Source organism: Helianthus annuus, chromosome 6 (assembly GCF_002127325.2).
Source record: "Helianthus annuus cultivar XRQ/B chromosome 6, HanXRQr2.0-SUNRISE, whole genome shotgun sequence".
In the NCBI taxonomy this organism is placed as follows: Eukaryota; Viridiplantae; Streptophyta; class Magnoliopsida; order Asterales; family Asteraceae; genus Helianthus; species Helianthus annuus.
In genome coordinates, this window is record NC_035438.2 from 71686895 (window position 1) to 71709472 (window position 22578).

A 22578-nucleotide genomic window follows, 5' to 3' on the forward strand; every position below is an offset into this window, starting at 1 on the left:
TAGAAGTTAGCCCCTCGATCGGTTTTGTGGAAACACCTTTCATCGTGGATACTCACCCCACCACACAATTGTCCTTGCAACGCTAATAACCATATTCAAACTCGATCATTTTAAACAAATGCCACATTGCTGACTGGACCGCCACATAGCGGATAATGCCCAAGAGTGAGGCATGATCTTTCTTCACCACTACACATGATCTAAAAGGCTTTACTTTGGTTTTGGCTAAAGTGATGTGTATAAAGAACAATCCCAACGTGCAACAACCATTCATACCTACATCGGTCCCTTGTGTCCACATCGACTCCTCGAGATACCTTCCATATGGGGGCGACCCATTACCCTTTTTGGTGATCCATAGTTCCAGTTTAGACTAGAAGTTAGCCCCTCGATCGGTTTTGTGGAAACACCTTTCATCGTGGATACTCACCCCACCACACAATTGTCCTTGCAACGCTAATAACCATATTCAAACTCGACCCCCCTCCCCCCATCTCCCCCCCCCCCCCCCCCCGTATTCTAGCAACCATTAAACTCCTGGGAACAAAGATCTTAGCTATCTAGCTTCATCACCGTGTTTTAACAGTTTTGCCCGACATTTGACTATGGTCACCTTCACAAATCACAACTAGTCACAAACAGTACAAAGTTTGATCTTCTCCCATCATCGTTACCTAGCCAACATTTAAGAACTTTAGTTATAGTGACATTGACTTGTCAGCTGCCCAAAGGCTCGAACATGCTGTAATACCGCATATCACAAACCCCTCTTGTGAGACTATAGGGAGTGACAGGGCTTGGGTTAGAGGCATGAGTTGACACGTGTCTGTCACATAGGCAGTGTGGGCTTCCTAACTCAAGCCCCAAAAGTAGGGGAGTGAAGTGACTTAGGTTTGGGGCATGACTTGACACGTGACGCTAGTTTTTTTATACTTTCTTTTTTAGATAAATGAATTAAATTTATAAAAACGACATTTATATTAATTTAAAAAAAAGGACAATGACAATTATACTAAAAAATACATCAAATTAAATTAAAAAAATTACATCAAAGAAAAATAAAACTACTACATCTCATATTTTTAATTATCATCGTCGTCATCGGGATTGTATCTCGGAACCATCCAAATATGTTTAACCAAATCCGCTCGAAGGTTGTGATGTGTCTGTCTATTCTGGATTTCAAATTTGTTTAATGTTCTCGCATCATCACTAACGTCTTCGTTATTTGATTGCCTATCATCTGCAAAGTATTCGCAAATTGCACGTCATTTATCCTCTAAAAATATGTTGTGTAAAATAACGCACGCGTACATCACATTTCTTATTTTTTTTTCTTTGTCCCAGAATCGACATGACATGCTCAAAATGCGCCATCTTTTCTGTATAGCACCAAAAGCTCGCTCGATGTCTTTGTGTGCCGCCATTTGAGCTATGTTAAACTTTGTTCTCTTTTCATCTAACGTTGTATTTCCCTGAAAATGATTTTACGAACACAACATACTCAGGGTAAATTTCATCTGTTAAATAATACTTGTACTTGTATTTGACCCCGTTTACAAAAAAAAAAAAAAAAAAAATCCTTTCGGTCCCACATCGTTTATAAGATCATTGAAAATGGGTGATTGATTAAGAATATTTAAATCGTTATGCGTACCGGGCACGCCAAAAACACATGTCAAATCCAAAGATCTTGCGTGCAACCGCTTCAAGCATCATAGCTAGTTTTCCATGATATCTACTCGTGTATTGGTCTTGCCAAGCGGTTGGACAAAGTTCCCAGTCCCATTTCATGTAATCTAAACTACCAAGTATCCAGGGGAAACCATGTCTTTCATCATGCAATTCCAAAATTTGTTGTATGTCACTAAATGTAGGTTCTCTCAAAGAATTTTCTATATATAGTTCAATAATATACTCACAAAAACTATGAAAAGTTTCCCTAGCCGTTCGTGCTGGCATCTTTAAATAATCGTCCATTATGTCAGAGCTAGAGCCATAAGCCAATTATCTAAGCGTGATCGTGACCTTTTGCAACGTGGAGAATCCCCACATTACCACACGCATTGGGGTTTTGTTTGAAATATTCATATTTGCTCTCTAAATCATCTATACTATATAATAAAAGAAACTATTTTGGGGACACTTGTCATCATATTAGTCCATGTTTTATAGATAAGTATTATTTTAGTTTAATCTTTTTCTAATTAATTATAGATAATCCTCCTACTAAATATTATTTAGTTTAATTTCTTATGGATAATTATTATTTAGTTTAATCTCCTTCTCATTTATAATATTATTTATTTAACTAATAGAGTAAATTACGAATTTGGCCCTTATGGTTATATCACTTTTACTCTTTTAGCCCTAAAAGAATTTTTAATATCTGAGCCCTCAACGTCTTTTTTTCTAATCTTTTTGGCTACTAACATCTTTTTTCTAACCCTTTGGCCCCTAACATTTAATGGATGAGGTTAGTGTTAGGGGCCAAAAGGGTTAGAAAAAAAAAGACGTTGGGGCTCAGATGTTAAAAAATTATTTTTAGGCTAAAAGGGTAAAAGAGGTATAACCACAGGGGCCAAAATCGTAATTTACTCTAACTAATATTATTTATCATTTATACATTTACGGAGTTTTAATTAAATAAATAAATGAATAATGAGCTAATATTAAATTTTATCCTTTTTTAAATTTCGAATACCATTCTTCTATTTTTCTAATAAAATATTATCCGAAATTGTAAATTGTCAATTTAGAACATTTTAAATAAAACAAATTATTTATCACGAAACCAAACTTTGTATTAATATATTAAATATTTTTATTTTCACTATACAAAATTACATTTACTAACTTTTTTATTATTTGGTATATAAAATTACATTTATTTAACTCGTGTAATAAATGAGCTTTTTTAAAGATGTATTATTTGATTATTTGGTAAACAATATTACATTTATTCAACCCGTGTAATACATGTGGTTTTAAAGATATATTTTTTTTATTTGGTATATAAAATTACATTAATTCAACCCGTACAATATGTTTCTTATATATATAACTTTTTATTATTTAATATATAAAATTATATTTATTCAACCGTGCAATAAAGTAAGTTTTTAAAGATATAATGTTTAATTATTTAGGTGCTGTTTGTTTTTTCTGCGAGAAAAGGTCTGCAGTCTGCGGACCACATCTGCAGGAGAAGAAGTGGACCAAATGTCTGCAGTCAGCAAGGAGAAGAGGGTTTGTTTTTTTTATATATAAAACCTCTTCTCACCCTCAACACACACAACACATCTCTCTGATCTCTCTGTCTGCCTCCCTCTGCCACCACAACCACCGTCCACCTCCACCACCACTTCAGCCACCACCCACCCCGTCGCATCCACCACCCACCCCGTCGCAGCCACCACCCAACCCTGTCGCAACCACCAAGCACCACCGCCACCACGAAGCCAAGCACCACCGCCACCACGAAGCCAAGCACCACCACTTCAGCCGCCGTCAACCACCTCCACCGAAACCCTAATTTCACCATCTTCAAGGGTTTCGATTTGGGGGTTTCTGAAGAGAGAGAGAGAGATCGAGGGAGGAGAGAACAGTGGTGGTTGTCACCGGAGATGCTTCACCATCTTCACCGGCACCGGAGCTGAACCGTGGTGGTTGTCACCGGGTTTCTAAAGAGAGAGAGAGAGAGAGAGAGAGAGAGATCGAGGGTTTCGATTTGGGGGTTTTGTCGGAGGTGGAGGTGGTGGCAGAGGAGGTGGTGTCGGAGGTGGAGGCGGTGGCAGAGGAGGTGGTGGAGGTGGTGGCAGAGGAGGTGGTGGAGGTGGTGGCAGAGGTCGGTTGGAGGGTGAAGCGGAGAAGAGGAGAAGATGTTTGAAGAGGTTTGCAGACTTGGGGACATGTCTGCTTGGGGAAGAGGTGGGGAAGAGGTAAAATGCGAGAAGCACTTCCGGAAAACAAACGAGCTGTAGACCTCAAACGTCTGCGCGTATCTGCGCGACGCAGACATAAGTGGCCAGAAGTGCTTCTGGCCAAAAAACAAACACCACCTTAGTATATAAATTTATTTATTCAATCCGTGTAATACACGGGGTTATAACCTAGTTTGATATTATTAAAAATAAATTTCTACTCATATGAAAACACCACGTGAATTCTTTTATCATATGTTGTTCGGATGAGAAGTAATCACGTACCAATAAATCATGGACGGCTTGCTGTTCGCAACTTATATATTTTCTAACTAGGTTATCACCCGCGAACTTCGCGGGTTGGACCATTTAAATTGTATCAAACACAACTGTATATACATTTTTAAAAGAGATATTGGATTTAAATAACCTGAACTTTCATCAATTGGTCGATAACACTCTCAACTTTCGATTTGTATCACACCACTCTCAACTTTTAACTTATTAGCCGATAGCACTTCCAAACTAACCTAGTTTGCTGACAACAACTGCCACGTCACCAAACCAGTGCCACAAAAGCTACCACATCATCAAAAAGCCAAGCTAGATGCCACGTTTGCTGCCACATCATCAAAAGAGCTAACTCAGACGCCACGTCAGCTGCCACATCATTAAATTTTTTTACGTATAATGTCATGTCACCACACAAGTTCCATATCAACAAAAAACTAACTGGGTTAGGGTTTAGTTAGTTCGGAAGTGCTTTCGGCCAATATGTTGAAAGTTGGTAGTGGTGTGATACAAATATACGACATGTCACAAAGTAAATATATCATTAGCTATGTTTACAAAATGCGGCACCTGTTTACCTGATTTTTTCCATAACTTACTTTATAGAGTTTGGAATTTTGGTTTGTTTGATTGGTCTTGATTTTGATCCGTGAACAAAATAAAAAAGATTAGCACAGCAGCATCAAGTTTAAGTAAAACCATTATATTGTCATAAAAAGGCAACATCATAATGGGCATTGAGTAAGTAAAACCATTGTACTGTCATAAAAATGCAACATCATACTGGGCATTGAGTAATGAACTATTAAATAATGGTATGTCTACTATGAAGAAGAACTGTTGAATTTAGGATATACAATACAGTTAGTAGTCATAGGCATAGTTAAAGCCAACTTAGAGTATTAGAATCAAATAGGCCGAAGAAAAAACGTCGTCTTTATTTTTCTTTATAATACATAGGTTATCACCAATGAATACTCACGGATTCAGATATTTAAAATTTATTAAACACAACTTTATATATAATTTAAAAGACGAATAATGTTTGTACAAAATCAAAAAATGTGTATGAATTTTATTTACAATCTTCTCTAATTGTTTAACAAAAATTTTATCAGATTCATTGATCTCTGTACAATGATGGCAACTTTCGATCACTCAGAACTTAAAAAACTGAGCCGAAGTTAAATAAGTAATCTATCCTTTATATGTGACATTATAGATGTTGCCTTCTAGCTCTAAATTATGTGAACTTTATAGCGTGCAACTAAACATAACAATCATTACCATCTTGCCAAATCTCACTATTGATTTGTAAGGTAATTTTATAAACTATTGGGACATTTCATGACTATGCAAAAGCTTAATATAAAGGGTGACCACCTTTGTTATTAATTGTATGTCATCAACAATAGAGAGGATACAATTGAGCCAAATCTCCAATCAAATTTTAAGGGGGAGTTAATTACTGTTTTCGTCCCTGTGGTTTGTCAAAAATCACTATTTCAGTCCATTAGTTTCAAAATTGCGATTTCAGTCCTTGTGGTTTCACTATCGTAACCATTTCAGTCCCTTTAGTTTCACTTTCGTAACCATTTCAATCCGTTATTCTGTTAAGTACAGGGACTGAAATGGTTACGAGGTGGATTGAAATGGTTACGAAAGTGAAACCACAGGGACTGAAATCGCAATTTTGAAACTAATGGACTGAAATAGTGATTTTTGACAAACCACAGGGACGAAAACAGTAATTAACTCTTTAAGGGGTAAATTACACTTTTCGTCCTTTATTTTTGTACCAGATTGCAACGGATAACCTTTAACTTCAATAATTACAGTCACAATCCTTTATTTGCAAAACCCGTTACACTCTACGTCCTTTAGTATTAACCAGGTTAAAATTTTCAGTTATGTTTATTCAACCAAGGGTATTTTAGTCAATTCATATTTTTATTTAAATGTTTAGTAAATAAAACAAAAAACATTGCATATACACATCATCTTTCCCAATTTCATAACCCTAAAACCCTAACCACCACCTCATCTTGCCGCCACCACCATATCTTGCCGCCACCACCACCACCACATCCTGCGGCCATCAACAATCATGGTTGTAAAAAAATATAAATTAAATACGATAGTTTTTCTTTATTTGCAGTATATGGTGGCAAAAAACAACATTTTAGTTTCATAATAATTATTAGAACAGATTCATTAGAAAAAAGAATAAGATGAAGCAGAATCTTTTTCACAGTCAACATAGATTATGATGAAGCACAATGAAATATAGGTGCAATATGGTTTTAAAATCTTTTCACGGTCATCGTTCTTTTGGATCGCAATTAACCAAATTCTGAGATGAAGCAGAATGCATAAAATTAACACTGTGGCTAATCGTCTCCATCTCCGGTCACTGCTGCAACTCTAACTGACCTCCGTTTTCCTTTTCCGGTTACAACTGCTACTACAGTTACCATCTTCTTTCTTTGAAACCCCAAATTACAAGTCACATATCCACATCGTTGCTTCCAACCCTATAAGGTCTTCATCTCCGACACCACCAACTAATTACCACCCCGCTGTCAGTCATTCATCATCTCCGGCCGTCAATCACCATCCTCATCGCTCTCCACCGCCATCGCCGTCGTCGGAGCTCCGCTCCAGCTCACCCACTCCCTCCGTCACCATTTCACAACCAGAAAACTAACGAATTCCTGTGTAGGGCATCAGGTGTTGCAGCGGCCATTGGTTTTGGGGAAGGAGAAACAGGGAATCGAAGGTCGTAGGAAGGGGAAGCATGGCGTCTGGTTGTTTGCAGCAGGGAAGGGAATACGCAAGTTTGACCGTTTGATTAGGGTTTTGAAATTGGGGATGAGGTGGTGCTGGTTTTATTTATTAAAAAATAAAAATATGAATTGACCAAAATACCCTTAGTTGAATAAACTTAATTGTAAATTTTAACCTGGTTAATACTAAAGGACGTAGAGTGTAACGAGTTTTGCAAATAAAGGATTGTAACTGTAATTATTGAAGGTAAAGGCTATCCGTTGCAATCCAGTACAAACATAAAGGACGAAAAGTGTAATTTACCCAATTTTAAGTCATACGCCAAAAGTAGAGTTTAAAAAAATCCAGCATTACCATAGTGCGAAATCTCATAAAGCTATTATATTGACCTGGCCCTTCATTCCATTTATATTTTTCTTTCTTTTTTGCATAAAAAATAGCACACGAATTTACAATTATTAATCAACACAAAAAAACAAAGTAATATAATTATAAAGAAAAATTAATGATCGTATAAAATTTGTATCGAACCTTGGCACTGCCATGCTTAATGTTGAGAGTCCCAATCTTGGATCCATCTTTTTGTGTGGATCATCAGCACAGGTGCACTTGACAAATGTTGAATAACTTCTTCATCCGAGGAGTATCCATACATTTGGTTTCTAACCACTCAGCAATAAATAGTTTACCAAGATAAATAGCCTTTTTGTCAAGCTCCTTGCCAGCCACAGTTTAAACTACAAAAGGTAGGAATAACTTACAGTTAAAAATATAGAAAATTGACATTAATAAACTTTAGTAAAATAATCTGTTATATATAAAAGGATATGTTGCTCAAGGAATTTAAAGGAGAGAAAAAAACCAACATTAAAGACCCTTGATACTTGAGCTTGAGCAAGATGAACAAAATCATCGTTGTTCCTCATATATATTCATGGATACGATTTGTAAGTAATTAATTGCATTATTACTTGTATGAAGAGTTATGGTTCCATTAGGAAACCAAGGAAGAAGCTCATTTGCTGAAGTCACAATCTCAAAAAGCTGCACACTAAAAAAGCAAATCATTTAAGCAATCCATGGGTACAAAGCTCGTTAGGGGTGTTTACGGTTCGGTTTCAAACCGTGAAACCGCCCAAACCGGTCTGGTTCAGTTTCACGGTCGGTTTTTTAGTTATCTTTCGATCGGTCGGTTTCAATATTTGCAAACCGTAGCAAACGGTTTGGTTTACGGTTTATAGCAAAAACCAACCATAATAAACCGGGCCGGACTGTAAGAACATATTTTATTTTATTTATAATATATCATCACATATTATATATATAGACATAAAAAAAGTACAACTAAATTTAATCTAAGTAAATTAATAGTGTTAACTATAAAATGGGCCACTTTCAATTTCATTAATTAATATATAACTTCTATTTCAGGTTTTGCAAGCAAGCTTAACATTTGCACGGACGACATCGATTGATAGGTAACTTGATTTTATCATTCTTACAAATATATGAATGCCCAACTTCAGCCTATTTTTATTTGTTTTGAATGTTCGCAGTTTGAAGTTAGGGTAGCAAGCTTTTGGATAACATCCTTTTGGACAACAACCTTTTGGACACCATCCACAACAGCAGCCAACTTCTTTTGTTTTGATGTATATGGGCATCTCTTTTTGATGTAACAAACTAACAGTTGCTAACAGTCCATATTTGAAACAATTTGGTTTAAGAATTATGGATAAGTATTATTATATCCTCTAATTTGGACAGTTTATTTTTTTCTTTCTTTTGTTTTATTTTTTCACTTTTAGCAATTAAGGCCCAAATAGTTCAACGGTTCGGTTTTGGTTTTTAATCACCAAAAACTGTGACTACCGGTTTGGTTCATGTTTGACCCAAAAACTGACTAAACCGGACCATGAACAACCCTAAAGCTCGTCTTGCTGATCAGGAGATGCTACAAATACCTCAGCAACTTGAGTCAAACAAACTGAAGCATGCCCCAAAACTTGTAAATATAATGATATTTTAATAAAAAAAATCATTTAACCATCCTAGGTAGCTAAAATTAAATATTTGTAGTACTTTAGTCAATAAAGGAATAGCATCCATAACAAAATCAACAGCATCAGATGGAAGTTTCTTGCACATGTTTAGATACAAACCAAGAAGTCAATAAAAATAAGATATACTTCTAACATGACAGGGCTAAAGTACAACCAGTATTTATACGGTTTGAAGAGATGGTACCAACACTTGCTGGTCCTTCCATGCTAAAACGCCAGCCAATAAATAAAAGAAAATGTAATCATCAACGACATACCTTGATATGCTTGCAACACCATCGAATCATATCTGGTCGTTGTTTGTTAATGTCATTTGTGATCCCCGACTTAATTTGTTGTAAATGATTCAAGAATATGAACGAACACACCTTACTTTTTTAGCAAAAAGTGCCGGAACAAAAATAAACCACATAAAATTACTCTATCGGTTGTAGAATGATGTTTGTGATTACATAGAATGAGAAATATTAAAAGGAACAATCAATGGGTCGGCTATATGGCGAAAATTGTACCATACACAAATAGTTATTCTTGTTGGCAATTAAGCAACCATACTAATTAGTAGATACATAATAAATCACTAATCTTATATACTTTAACGTTAATACTTTTCATTTAAAAGATCAAAAATTAACTGTGTCTTAAACAAAGCCTAACAAAATGATTTCCTGAATCTGTTTAAAACCTGAGCCTCTATATCCTACGGATAGCTCGGTACCAACCGGTACCTAAAATCCCAAAAAATGGGTATCAATACTCGTACCGAAAATACCCGGTATGGTTTGGTACCGGTACAGACCAGTATTTGAAGGTACCGCACTGTACCGGTACCAAAAACGCTAAATATCATTGTAGAAAATTATGTCGGTTCGGAAATTCGCTACCGGTACCCCGGTACCATTTTACAAACCTTCATAGTAAGATTCAATGATGTTTGATAGTGTCTTGGAACTAACATGGGGTTATCAGAAACGTATACATCAATGTTAAGTAAAATTATATCTTTTTAATGTGGTAATATGTGACACTCGAGGTTTTTCCGAACGAACACCTTGTAATATTTTGTGTATGTAATTATTATTAAATGAAAACGTGATCTTTATTTGCTTATTGTGTGTTGAATGTACGTATTATATATAAATGTATGCGAGTCGAGACCATGACTCGCAACCGGGCGGTTGCGAGTGGGCCTTTGGGCCGTAACCGGCTTGGGCCGAAACCCCAAGCCCAAACCGAAACATCCCTTGGTATATATACCCCACCTTCCCCACTTTCCTTCACTTTACACAAACACACAAACACACACTCCTCCTATTTTTCTCTCAACTAGAAACCTTCAACAACAACACCACTCTTCTTCTCTTTTCGGTTCAAGCAAGGATCCCGGACAAGAAACTCGGTCAAGACTATCACTCGGACACTTCATCTTCTCTCATTTCCTTCCTTTCTTTCGGCTCATCCTCCTTCTTCACAACCGGTTAGTGTTGTTACTATGTGCATGAGATTTATGTTTGTTGTATGAACTAGAAATGCTTGGTTAGAATGATTATGCATGACTCTTAGGTTGATTTGTAAAGTTTGACAATATTTGGTAGCATGTTTAAGAAAATGGTAGTTTAAGAATGATAATGCCTAACCATACTATGCTTCATTGTTTCCTTGTAAAATAATGATGTTAAACTTAAGATTTCGGATATAATGTATGTCTTGCATGTTGATCTTGCTAAAACATGTGATTTTGGTTCATAAATATATGATTATGTTGATATGAAAACCCTAGAAAATGATGAACATAAGATGAACTTGTTTGAATATGACTTGAAGATGTAAAAATGGCAAAGTTTGATCTATCTTTACTAGTAATCAGATTAGGAAAAAGTGTTAGTGAAACCTTATTGGTTGTTTCCTAATCTGGGTCTGAGTACATGGTACAATTTCGGACTGTTGCATCTGCATCATCACGTGTACGTGAAAGGGACAGCTTACGACTCGCAACCGCACCGTTGCGACTCGCAACCAAGGCAAGACAACTCGAGACCACGTAGTTGCGACTCGCAACCACTGCATGACTACTCGAAACCACAAGATTGCGACTCGAGACTACGTCAGTTGCGACTCGCAACCACAGCATGATGACTCGAGACCACGGTTACGACTCGCAACCATAACGTGACAAGCCGAAACCACCTGGTTGCGACTCGAGACCAGCTGGTTGCGAGTGGGCTGTTCATTTTGGTTATTGGGCCCATATGTGTATAACTTGGGCTATCTGTTGACTGGATTATGTGTTGCTGTGACTGCTTAATTGTTTAGGCCGGCCCAATAACCCAACGACTGTTTATTTATATGTGTGTTACGTGCCAAGTATGTGTTTTACGTGAATGCTTGTATACCGAACCTGACCTATACCAGTAACCATGTTAGGACATGGTGACCAACGTGATTGACAAGTAACCTAAACCTACCGAGCAACCCAAGGTGAGTTCACAACTTAAAAGCATGCGTCCCGGTGGTTTGGGACACGAGACTAACAACCCTATCCCCTGGTAAAAGGGGATACCATTTACATACTTTCCCTGGTTATTGGGAACAAAACTTACTTTTCCTTCCCTGGTATTGGGAAACCTTTTGGACAATCCTATCCCCTGGTAAAAGGGGATACCATTTACATACCTTCCCTAGTTATTGGGAACAAAACTTACTTTTCCTTCCCGGGTATTGGGAAACCTTTTGGTTAATTACTGTTTATACGGATTGCAACTAACGGCACTAAACGAAACTCTATCACTCAAGTCCCTACTACAAATACCGATTAGTCGCCGGGTTAGGCGAGCGGGTTATTAGTTGATAGCGCTATTTAGGTGTTTACCAGCCTCACACCGTGCCCTGGTTTGGGACGGGCGTGAACTAATGAACTCAGAAATCCGTCAATGATGATAGAACATTGACATCGGGGCATCCTGCGGATACGCAACGGTTACCTAGTGTTCGGTATTGGAAAAACAGTTTAGTCGCTAACTTTTGGGGTAGCTCCCCAGGGCATGTATAAACGGGTAAATTAACCGGTGAAACAAGTTTTTGGTAATTAAAACTGGACAACTAGTGAACTCACTCAGCATTATTGTTGACCCCTTACTGCATGCTTTGCAGGTAACCAATGATTCAGGAGCTGCTGCTTGGGGATGTGTAGTGTTCGTCAAACCCGTGTGTTGGGATAACTGTTTTGATCAATGAACTGTCTTTAAAACTGTTTTGGTTTATGCTTCCGCTGTTTTGTTAAACCAATTACCGAATCTAAACTCTAATGTTGTTAATTACTTCGGATATGAAATATTTCTACTATTAATTAAATGCTCAGTATAATTGGTGGCTGGATCCTGGTCAGTCACGCCCCTGAAGCGGGCGTTATCCGCAGGTGGATTTTGGGGGTGTGACAGATTGGTATCAGAGCCATTGGTTATAGTGAACTTGGTTTTAAAAAGGGGAAAATCTTTTTGGAGAAAACCAGACTATAACCCGTGACTCGTGACGACACTACACTCCAAGTACAAGGCTCAACACTTTTGACCTCATAGCTCGGACCAGTGTTTACTTGTTTGCTTACTTTATGTTTCCTGTTTCGCTATACGTACTAGTATGCCTAACTAGTGAACGCCCACATACGATATTGCATGTGATTGCACGTTAGCACACCAATATGAATTCATGTACACATTCTCGTATCATGTGATTAATAGGGTGGTAATTCCCTAAACCTCCATGACTTACACTACTTGATACTCTTTGAAATCTACTCGAGTGTGGGGAACCATTTGACATGAGTTAAGAGGAGCTGAGATGAACATGCAAATCACAATATTATTGTGGGTGCACACATAATAATATAGTGGGGTGGATGTGAGTCCCAGTGAGGCTTAACAAGTGAAAAAGGGGTTCCATTTCGTTATTTGTATGATGAGGAACACAACAGTCCATAGGAGCCGTAGCAGTGATTGTCTCCTACTCGAACACGATCTTTTCACTTCTCACTGCACCCCTTTCGAACCTCGATGCTATCGAGTATTACCTGAACACCCATATGAACGCCTAGCGAACTGTGTAGAACATTAGGTGCTTGTACGAACATCCCCGGGATGGATGTTGAAACAACAATGATTGGTCTATATCCTTCTCACCTCTCTTCGCTTGCTGGAACTTAACGTGTTGACGTCTTAAATCCCGAAGTGCGATCACTCCTGCAACACTATCTCAACATACCGTGTATTAATCAGTCAAGAGGATAGACGTAGTACCTTACTGGCTTCAGCATTTGAACGACCCTAGTCACCGACAACGAGCATCAGCGAATTGACTCCAATCGAACCCTTAACCCTAGTCAGCGGCTCATAGGAGCCAGCTCTTACGAATCAGTCGGGCCATAAGCGATGACAATTGACAATGGTGCGGAAACGCGTAACGGCCAGCTCAATAAGTACACCTTGGGACGCGGCACGGAAACGTGACAAGATGGACTTGTCAGTGAAGGATCGTAGCGCACCATTTCAAGCAACATTAGAAACAACAGTCGCGACAACATCAAGGTCAACAACATTGGAAATGATGCTCATGGAAGGGCATTTAGGGTTGACGCAGGCGACGCCAGGCATAGTAGCAACATGGTAGCTTGTATGGGTAGTTGTTTGCTTCATCTCTATTCTGCTTGACCCTGATACTTCTTAAAACCGAACCAGATGCGGACTCGACTGATGGCAAGTCAAGTAGAATCTCAAAAGTTCGTTAGGATGTAAACACGACCTTGTGGGACGAGTGTCCAATGTCGACCTTCCTTCTACCACACTCGGTGGTTACAACGCAGTAGTTAGTGTGAATTGGTTACCCAGGAATCACGCGAATATACCCAGTGAGGAGAAAACTTTGTGTGGAGGATCGGCATTTATTCTAAAGCATCAGAGTAGTTCAATAGTTAGCGCCATTCCAGCTGTGAAGGCCAGAAGTGTCTACAGAGGGATTACTCCGCTGTGTTAGCAACCGCTACGGATGTTAAGGCTAAGGAAAAGTGGAACGAGGATCCACCAGTTGTTCGTTGTTTCTCTCGGCGTGCTATCCGAGGAACATTCAGTTTTTCTTCCGAAAATTTGTTAGGCGGAATCTCAGTTTGATCTCACGCCTGAGGCAGCCCTGATTACTTGTACTTTTACCATTTTGCGCCAGGAAGGTCGCAAGATCTATCAAAGCAACTATAGGAACCGTTGGACAGGAGTTTTGTAGGGTCTAGTTCTTCGCTTTGGGGGAGCCCCACTTATCCTAGGGAAGATGAGCCTTTTCGTGTGTATACTGACTATTAAGAGCTCATCAAGGTGACAGCCCAAAACCGTTTGACTCGATCCTGTATTGACAACCTGTTGGCCAGTTACATGGGTCATGCTCCTATGTGAAGAATGAGTAGCGAACGAACTAACATCAGATGGAAGTCCAAAGGGAGGATGTTCCTAAAACGGCATAGTGAACGCAATAAGGCCATTTCCAGGAGACACCGGATGAATTATTCCATGACCTTTTGGGGTGAACAACCCACCGGCTGCTTATGGATCACACTGCAACTGTGTTTATCTAGTACGTTTTGAATCACTTCTAGGAGAAAGGGGCACCTTGAGCAACCCTTGTATTCCATTGTAGAGCTTCTAGGGGAGGAGCGTCTACGTGCGAAGTCTACCTAAGTATGACTTCAGGATTCGGGAAGTACACATTTTCTTTTTATCAAACAACGAAGTGGGAATACACATGGATCTCGCTAAGATCCATTTGGTTAGGAACTGATCAACATCAAAGATCCCTTCGAGGATACAGGAGTTTCTTGGTCCCACTAGATACTATCGCAGCTTAATCACAAGATTTTCGAAGGTCGCACAGCTTAAGTCTCGTGGGCACAGCAGGGTGTTGTGTTCGTGAAAGACCAAAACAGGAGGACGTCTTTTCAGCTTTCGAATCCCAACTTTGTAATGCACTGAGCATCATCTTCACCCTAGGGTACGGGTAATCTAGCGGTATACCATGATGCTTCGAATCAGGGTCCCAGTACACACGGATGCAACACGAGAAGGTTATTGCTTACGCCTCTCGACAACTTAGGACGCACGAAAGGAACTACACAACGCTTGATTTGGAACGGGGAGCAGTGATCTTCGCACTTAAGTTATGACGGCATTACCTATACGGAACCAAGTGCGCCATCTACACCGACCACAGAAGTTTAGAACACATATTCAAGCAGAAGGAACCGAATATGCGACAGCGACGATGGGTCGGACTGCTGAATGATTACGAGTGCTCTATCAGGTATCACCCGGGCAAGGCCAATGTAGTGGCAGACGTCCTCAGTCGGAAGGACACTACGCCTAAGCGCGTAAGAGCTTTACAACTCACGATCCATTCTAGTCTACCTTCGCAAATACGAGCTGCTCAGATAGAAGCACTGAAACCAGAGAACGTTAGAGCTGAAGCCCTACGCGGGTCAAGGCAACGCTTAGAACAGAAGGAAGACGGTGCTTATTATGTAACAGGACGCATTTAGGTCCCACTCTATGGCGACTTACGAGAACTTGCGATGGATGAAGCGCACAAATCTCGCTACTCAGTACACCCTGGTTCGGAAAAGATGTACCACGATATTAAGACTACGTATTGGTGGCCTAGCATGAAGGCCCACATAGCAACTTACGTCAGCAAGTGTTTGACTTGTACGCGAGTCAAGACGGAATATCAGAAACCCTCAGGCCTACTCCAACAACCAGAGATATCACAATGGAAATGGGAGCAAATTTCCATGGATTTCGTTACTGGCCTACTTAGATCACAGCGCGGAAACGATACTATCTGGGTGATCGTGGAGCGACTCACGAAATCCGCACACTACTTGGCAATCAAAGACAACAGATAAAATTCTCCACTCTGGCGAAGATACACCTCAAGGAAGTTGTTTTGAGGCACGGGGTGCCCACCTCTATCATCTCTGATCGGGATGCACGTTTTACTTCGGAACTGTGGCAAGCAATGCACAAGTCTTTTGGCTCACGTTTAGATATGAGCACAGCGTATCACCCACAGACGGACGGGCAGTCCGAACGCACTATGCAAACATTAAGAGACATGCTTCGCGCTTGTGTAAACGACTTTGGCAACAGCTGGGAAAGGCATCTGCCACTCGTGGAATTCTCGTATAATAACAGCTACCACACCAGCATTAAAACTGCTCCGTTTGAGGCATTGTACGGACGTAAATGCCGGTCACCTCTTTGTTGGGCAGAGGTGGGGGGTGGTCAAATCACTGGTCCAGAACATGTGGTAGACACTACTGAGCGGATTGCTCAAATACGACAACGCATGGCGGCCGCTCGTGACCGTCAGAAGGCCTACGCCGATAAGGGCAGGAAACCACTTGAGCTCCAGGTTGGGGAGCGGGTATCACTCAAAGTTTCACCCTGGAAGGGTGTGGTTCGTTTTGGTAAACGAGGCAAACTCAACCCACGGTACGTTGGACCTTTCGAAATCCTTGAGAAAATAGGCAAGGTGGCCTACAGACTGAACTTACCAGCAGAACTCGGTGCAGTTCGCAACGTTTTCCATGTGTCGAATCTGAAGAAGTGTCTGTCAGATGAGACGCACGTAGTTCCTCTGAAGGAACTCACGATCGACGAACAGTTGAAATTCGTCGAAGAACCTGTCGAAATCACGGACCGGGATGTTAAGGTCCTCAAGAGCACTAGAATACCTTTTGTTCGAGTTCGTTGGAACTCACGTCGCGGCCCAGAGTTTACCTGGGAGCGGGAGGACCAGATGAAGTCCAAGTATCCCCAGTTATTCCCAAACGAAAACCCCAGCACTGAAGCTACAACCGAATTTCGGGACGAAATTCCAAACTAACGGGGGGATGATGTGACACCCCGTTAAAACACGCTAGCTTGGCAGTGGCTGCTTCAACTTTCGGGACGAAAGTTCTTAAAACTTGGGGATAATGTGACACTCGAGGTTTTTCCGAACGAACACCTTGTAATATTTTGTGTATGTAATTATTATTAAATGAAAACGTGATCTTTATTTGCTTATTGTGTGTTGAATGTACGTATTATATATAAATGTATGCGAGTCGAGACCATGACTCGCAACCGGGCGGTTGCGAGTGGGCCTTTGGGCCGTAACCGGCTTGGGCCGAAACCCCAAGCCCAAACCGAAACATCCCTTGGTATATATACCCCACCTTTCCCACTTTCCTTCACTTTACACAAACACACAAACACACACTCCTCCTATTTTTCTCTCAACTAGAAACCTTCAACAACAACACCACTCTTCTTCTCTTTTCGGTTCAAGCAAGGATCCCGGACAAGAAACTCGGTCAAGACTATCACTCGGACACTTCATCTTCTCTCATTTCCTTCCTTTCTTTCGGCTCATCCTCCTTCTTCACAACCGGTTAGTGTTGTTACTATGTGCATGAGATTTATGTTTGTTGTATGAACTAGAAATGCTTGGTTAGAATGATTATGCATGACTCTTAGGTTGATTTGTAAAGTTTGACAATATTTGGTAGCATGTTTAAGAAAATGGTAGTTTAAGAATGATAATGCCTAACCATACTATGCTTCATTGTTTCCTTGTAAAATAATGATGTTAAACTTAAGATTTCGGATATAATGTATGTCTTGCATGTTGATCTTGCTAAAACATGTGATTTTGGTTCATAAATATATGATTATGTTGATATGAAAACCCTAGAAAATGATGAACATAAGATGAACTTGTTTGAATATGACTTGAAGATGTAAAAATGGCAAAGTTTGATCTATCTTTACTAGTAATCAGATTAGGAAAAAGTGTTAGTGAAACCTTATTGGTTGTTTCCTAATCTGGGTCTGAGTACATGGTACAATTTCGGACTGTTGCATCTGCATCATCACGTGTACGTGAAAGGGACAGCTTACGACTCGCAACCGCACCGTTGCGACTCGCAACCAAGGCAAGACAACTCGAGACCACGTAGTTGCGACTCGCAACCACTGCATGACTACTCGAAACCACAAGATTGCGACTCGAGACTACGTCAGTTGCGACTCGCAACCACAGCATGATGACTCGAGACCACGGTTACGACTCGCAACCATAACGTGACAAGCCGAAACCACCTGGTTGCGACTCGAGACCAGCTGGTTGCGAGTGGGCTGTTCATTTTGGTTATTGGGCCCATATGTGTATAACTTGGGCTATCTGTTGACTGGATTATGTGTTGCTGTGACTGCTTAATTGTTTAGGCCGGCCCAATAACCCAACGACTGTTTATTTATATGTGTGTTACGTGCCAAGTATGTGTTTTACGTGAATGCTTGTATACCGAACCTGACCTATACCAGTAACCATGTTAGGACATGGTGACCAACGTGATTGACAAGTAACCTAAACCTACCGAGCAACCCAAGGTGAGTTCACAACTTAAAAGCATGCGTCCCGGTGGTTTGGGACACGAGACTAACAACCCTATCCCCTGGTAAAAGGGGATACCATTTACATACTTTCCCTGGTTATTGGGAACAAAACTTACTTTTCCTTCCCTGGTATTGGGAAACCTTTTGGACAATCCTATCCCCTGGTAAAAGGGGATACCATTTACATACCTTCCCTAGTTATTGGGAACAAAACTTACTTTTCCTTCCCGGGTATTGGGAAACCTTTTGGTTAATTACTGTTTATACGGATTGCAACTAACGGCACTAAACGAAACTCTATCACTCAAGTCCCTACTACAAATACCGATTAGTCGCCGGGTTAGGCGAGCGGGTTATTAGTTGATAGCGCTATTTAGGTGTTTACCAGCCTCACACCGTGCCCTGGTTTGGGACGGGCGTGAACTAATGAACTCAGAAATCCGTCAATGATGATAGAACATTGACATCGGGGCATCCTGCGGATACGCAACGGTTACCTAGTGTTCGGTATTGGAAAAACAGTTTAGTCGCTAACTTTTGGGGTAGCTCCCCAGGGCATGTATAAACGGGTAAATTAACCGGTGAAACAAGTTTTTGGTAATTAAAACTGGACAACTAGTGAACTCACTCAGCATTATTGTTGACCCCTTACTGCATGCTTTGCAGGTAACCAATGATTCAGGAGCTGCTGCTTGGGGATGTGTAGTGTTCGTCAAACCCGTGTGTTGGGATAACTGTTTTGATCAATGAACTGTCTTTAAAACTGTTTTGGTTTATGCTTCCGCTGTTTTGTTAAACCAATTACCGAATCTAAACTCTAATGTTGTTAATTACTTCGGATATGAAATATTTCTACTATTAATTAAATGCTCAGTATAATTGGTGGCTGGATCCTGGTCAGTCACGCCCCCGAAGCGGGCGTTATCCGCAGGTGGATTTTGGGGGTGTGACATAATACAATTTATTTTGTAACCAAGTTGATGTGTGAACCAAGTGAAACTGACCATTAAAGATAGGTTGCTCATCTTTTTGACCTCTTCCATAGTCGATGCTAACTGCAACTTCCCATGAGCAACATAAACCTAAAATAAAGATTATAACTTTGTTACCATGATAGCATATTGGACTTAAAATAAATGGATAATGATTAAAAGCTTACGATGTGTGAAGGCCAATTCTCAAGGCCATCAAATATGTGTGTAGCATATATAATAGTAGCACCGAGCTCTTCACATTCCTTTTTTAGGAAAGTCAAAAGATCAGCCCTGGCAAGTACATCTAGGTCAACCGTAATTTCATCAAGAAGAAGAACCTATACAGATGAGTTAGTCCCACACGATTAATATAATAATAAACGTATAAAAACAAACTCGAAAAGCAAATGGTTAATGTTATCAGAAAAGAAAAGAAACTGGAATCTAACACTTCATCACATGAACCAACATTTGACCGATTGTCAAATTTACCATTTAGTAACATTTAATCACCTTGTGAACAGTCTATTTTTCTCTAATATAAGTTGCTACATAGTCACCTTGAACCTTATTAAAGTTAACCAGGTTGAAACTCGGTTGTAAGTTATGCACAAAAGTAATGAACCCCGTGTGTTCAACCATGTGAAGCGGGTAATCATGTAGTATGATCATTCAAGCATTCTCTTGACGACACACACCAAGGTCAAACACATAGTAAGAAGCAACCGAGCTTTTATAACGCCCTTTGGCTGCACCATTAACCAGGGTCGTCTTAGAGGTCAACAGGTCGCGGCGCACAACCGCCTTTAAACAATATACTTTCACTTTTCTATAATCATGTACTTAAACAATATTTTATCATTTGTTTTTAATTTTTGCAATTATATCACCGAATTGTAAAATATTTTCTTAGTGACACGTCATTTGTAAGAGCAAAGTTAATTAAATGTTAAATTAAATATTAACATATTATTAGTGAGTAAATAAACTTTTTCAAGTTATGCTAGTATAATAATTTAATATAAATTTTAAATGGATAAATTAAAAGACAAGTTCCACGAATCAAATCTTCTGCAAATCAACTAACAAAATCCATGGAAAAAGGGTGAAGCGTAGTACCTTTGAATGATTACCAGTTTGAGTTGGTAATGGTAATATTGGAGGCTGAGTTTCTGTAGGATCCGAAACTGGTGCGGACGGTTCAGATGACGGTGCTGGTGCAGGGGCCGGCGCTGGTGCAGGTTCTGGTGTGGATGGTCCAGATGATGGTGATGGTGCTGGTGATGGTGCTGGTGCATAGGGTACGGATGACGGTGCTGGTGCAGACAGTACGGATGACGGTGCAGGTGGTCTGAATGATGGTGCTGGTGCAGACAGTCCGGATGATGGTGCTGATGCAAATGGTCCGGATGATGGTGCTGGTGCATACAGTGCAGACGGTCCGGATGACGGTACTGGCGCAAAAGGTCCGGATGACGATAGTGGCGCAGATGGTCTGGATGACGGTGCTGGCCCAAAAGGTCCAGATGACAGTGGCGCAAATAGTCCAGATGACGGTGGGACAAAAGGTCCAAATATCATAAAATTGCTCAAAAGCACATGATTTATTTAACTGTATTTAAACAAAAAAAAATAAACCTGGATTGCAAATTGCGTAAAAATTCATCTACATCTGCAACAAAATAACAATAAACAATCAATAATTCACAGCTACACAAAGTCAAAGGCAACAAAAAAAGCAAAAAACAATCACTAAAACACAATGAACAATACCGTATATGCAGTTAAAATGTCAAGTAGACTTTAATTTAAATAGCTTATCATACTCGGGTTTATATGGCAGCCAGTTTAACCTATGAACTCGTTAAAAAACTCGCCAACTCATTTGGCACGATTAAATAAACGGGTTGTACGGGACATCTCCGGGTTACGCAAATTTGAAAGTGCTTGGGTTAGGGTTGGTGTTTACGACACCAGTTAAAAGTAACCTGCACGAGAATCGTAGAATGTACAAACGCATAATAAAAATTAATGTTGTCGCAAGTCCAAGTAATACCCTGAACCAACTCATCTCATTATTTTTGATAATTTTATATGCATTGGGAAGGTTAATAAATTCTTTAAACCAATCTTACCGAATTGACTAACTAAATAGCATCAAATGCCAACTGAACCAACTCATCTTTATTCAACACAGCATATCCTCGAGCATAGAACAGACTCCATTAAATGGTCTACAATCAAAACATCAACTCGTTAAACCAAACAGTCAAAAACCTCATTAATCAAATCAGTCATTATATATCTTACTTATTTGCATCATTAACCGTTATACCCTCTAACCCGATCCGAATCACATTAATTTACTTCTGCTCACTGCTAGGTTTAAAATCAATCTTTTTCTTGACCTAAAAGCCACCAAAAGATTCAGCATTGCAAGTCTTATATGGGAACAATAATATGTTATATAACAGATGAAAAGGCGCAAGAACAAACTTTAGGGTGCACATCACGCAAGCACGCTTTACGGTTGCAATTGTCAAGGCAAACAGGGCCGCACTCAGCAAATTCCTCTTCTGACATGTTAGGATACCTACCAAACAATATAAACAACAAAAATAAGCTAAAATCACTATAAAAATAGCTCTTTTTAACCACATAGACAAAATAGTTATGCACAATGTGACAACCGGTACTTAACGCCTCTTAATTATGCGATTAAGAAATGTTTAAGGCGATAACAAATAGTGTTTAAGACGTAAATTAATTTAATTAGGCCTTCGGAATGCCTAGGAACGTCTATTCGGCTTCACAATACGCGGATGGTGGGTTGCGGAAAAACCTGACGAGCGTAAACGATAACGAACTAATGCCATACAAAATACTGACAACGCCGACAAGTACGAATTTTATGCGAGTATTATATACTTATAAATTTAGTTTTCGAATTTTTCGTACTTTCAAAACATCACAAACGGCAACACCACCCGACAAACGAGCGCGCCAACGACGAGTACCGATAGAATTTTTACATACATATGGCACTAGAACTATATCCAATGAT

At 39.7% G+C, this 22578-nt stretch overlaps 1 protein-coding gene across 1 annotated transcript; it reads right to left on the reverse strand.

Moving 5' to 3' along the window:
* Positions 1-1082: 1082 nt before the first annotated feature.
* On the reverse strand, positions 1083-21145 carry LOC118479578 (uncharacterized protein Rv2082-like). Its single transcript, XM_035974179.1, has 4 exons — positions 20634-21145; positions 19700-19852; positions 19499-19622; positions 1083-1243 (listed from the first exon to the last, which is right to left on the reverse strand). Exons 1-4 carry the CDS (start codon positions 21093-21095, stop codon positions 1083-1085), a joined length of 900 nt encoding a protein of 299 aa, XP_035830072.1. The 5' UTR covers positions 21096-21145.
* Positions 21146-22578: the final 1433 nt, after the last annotated feature.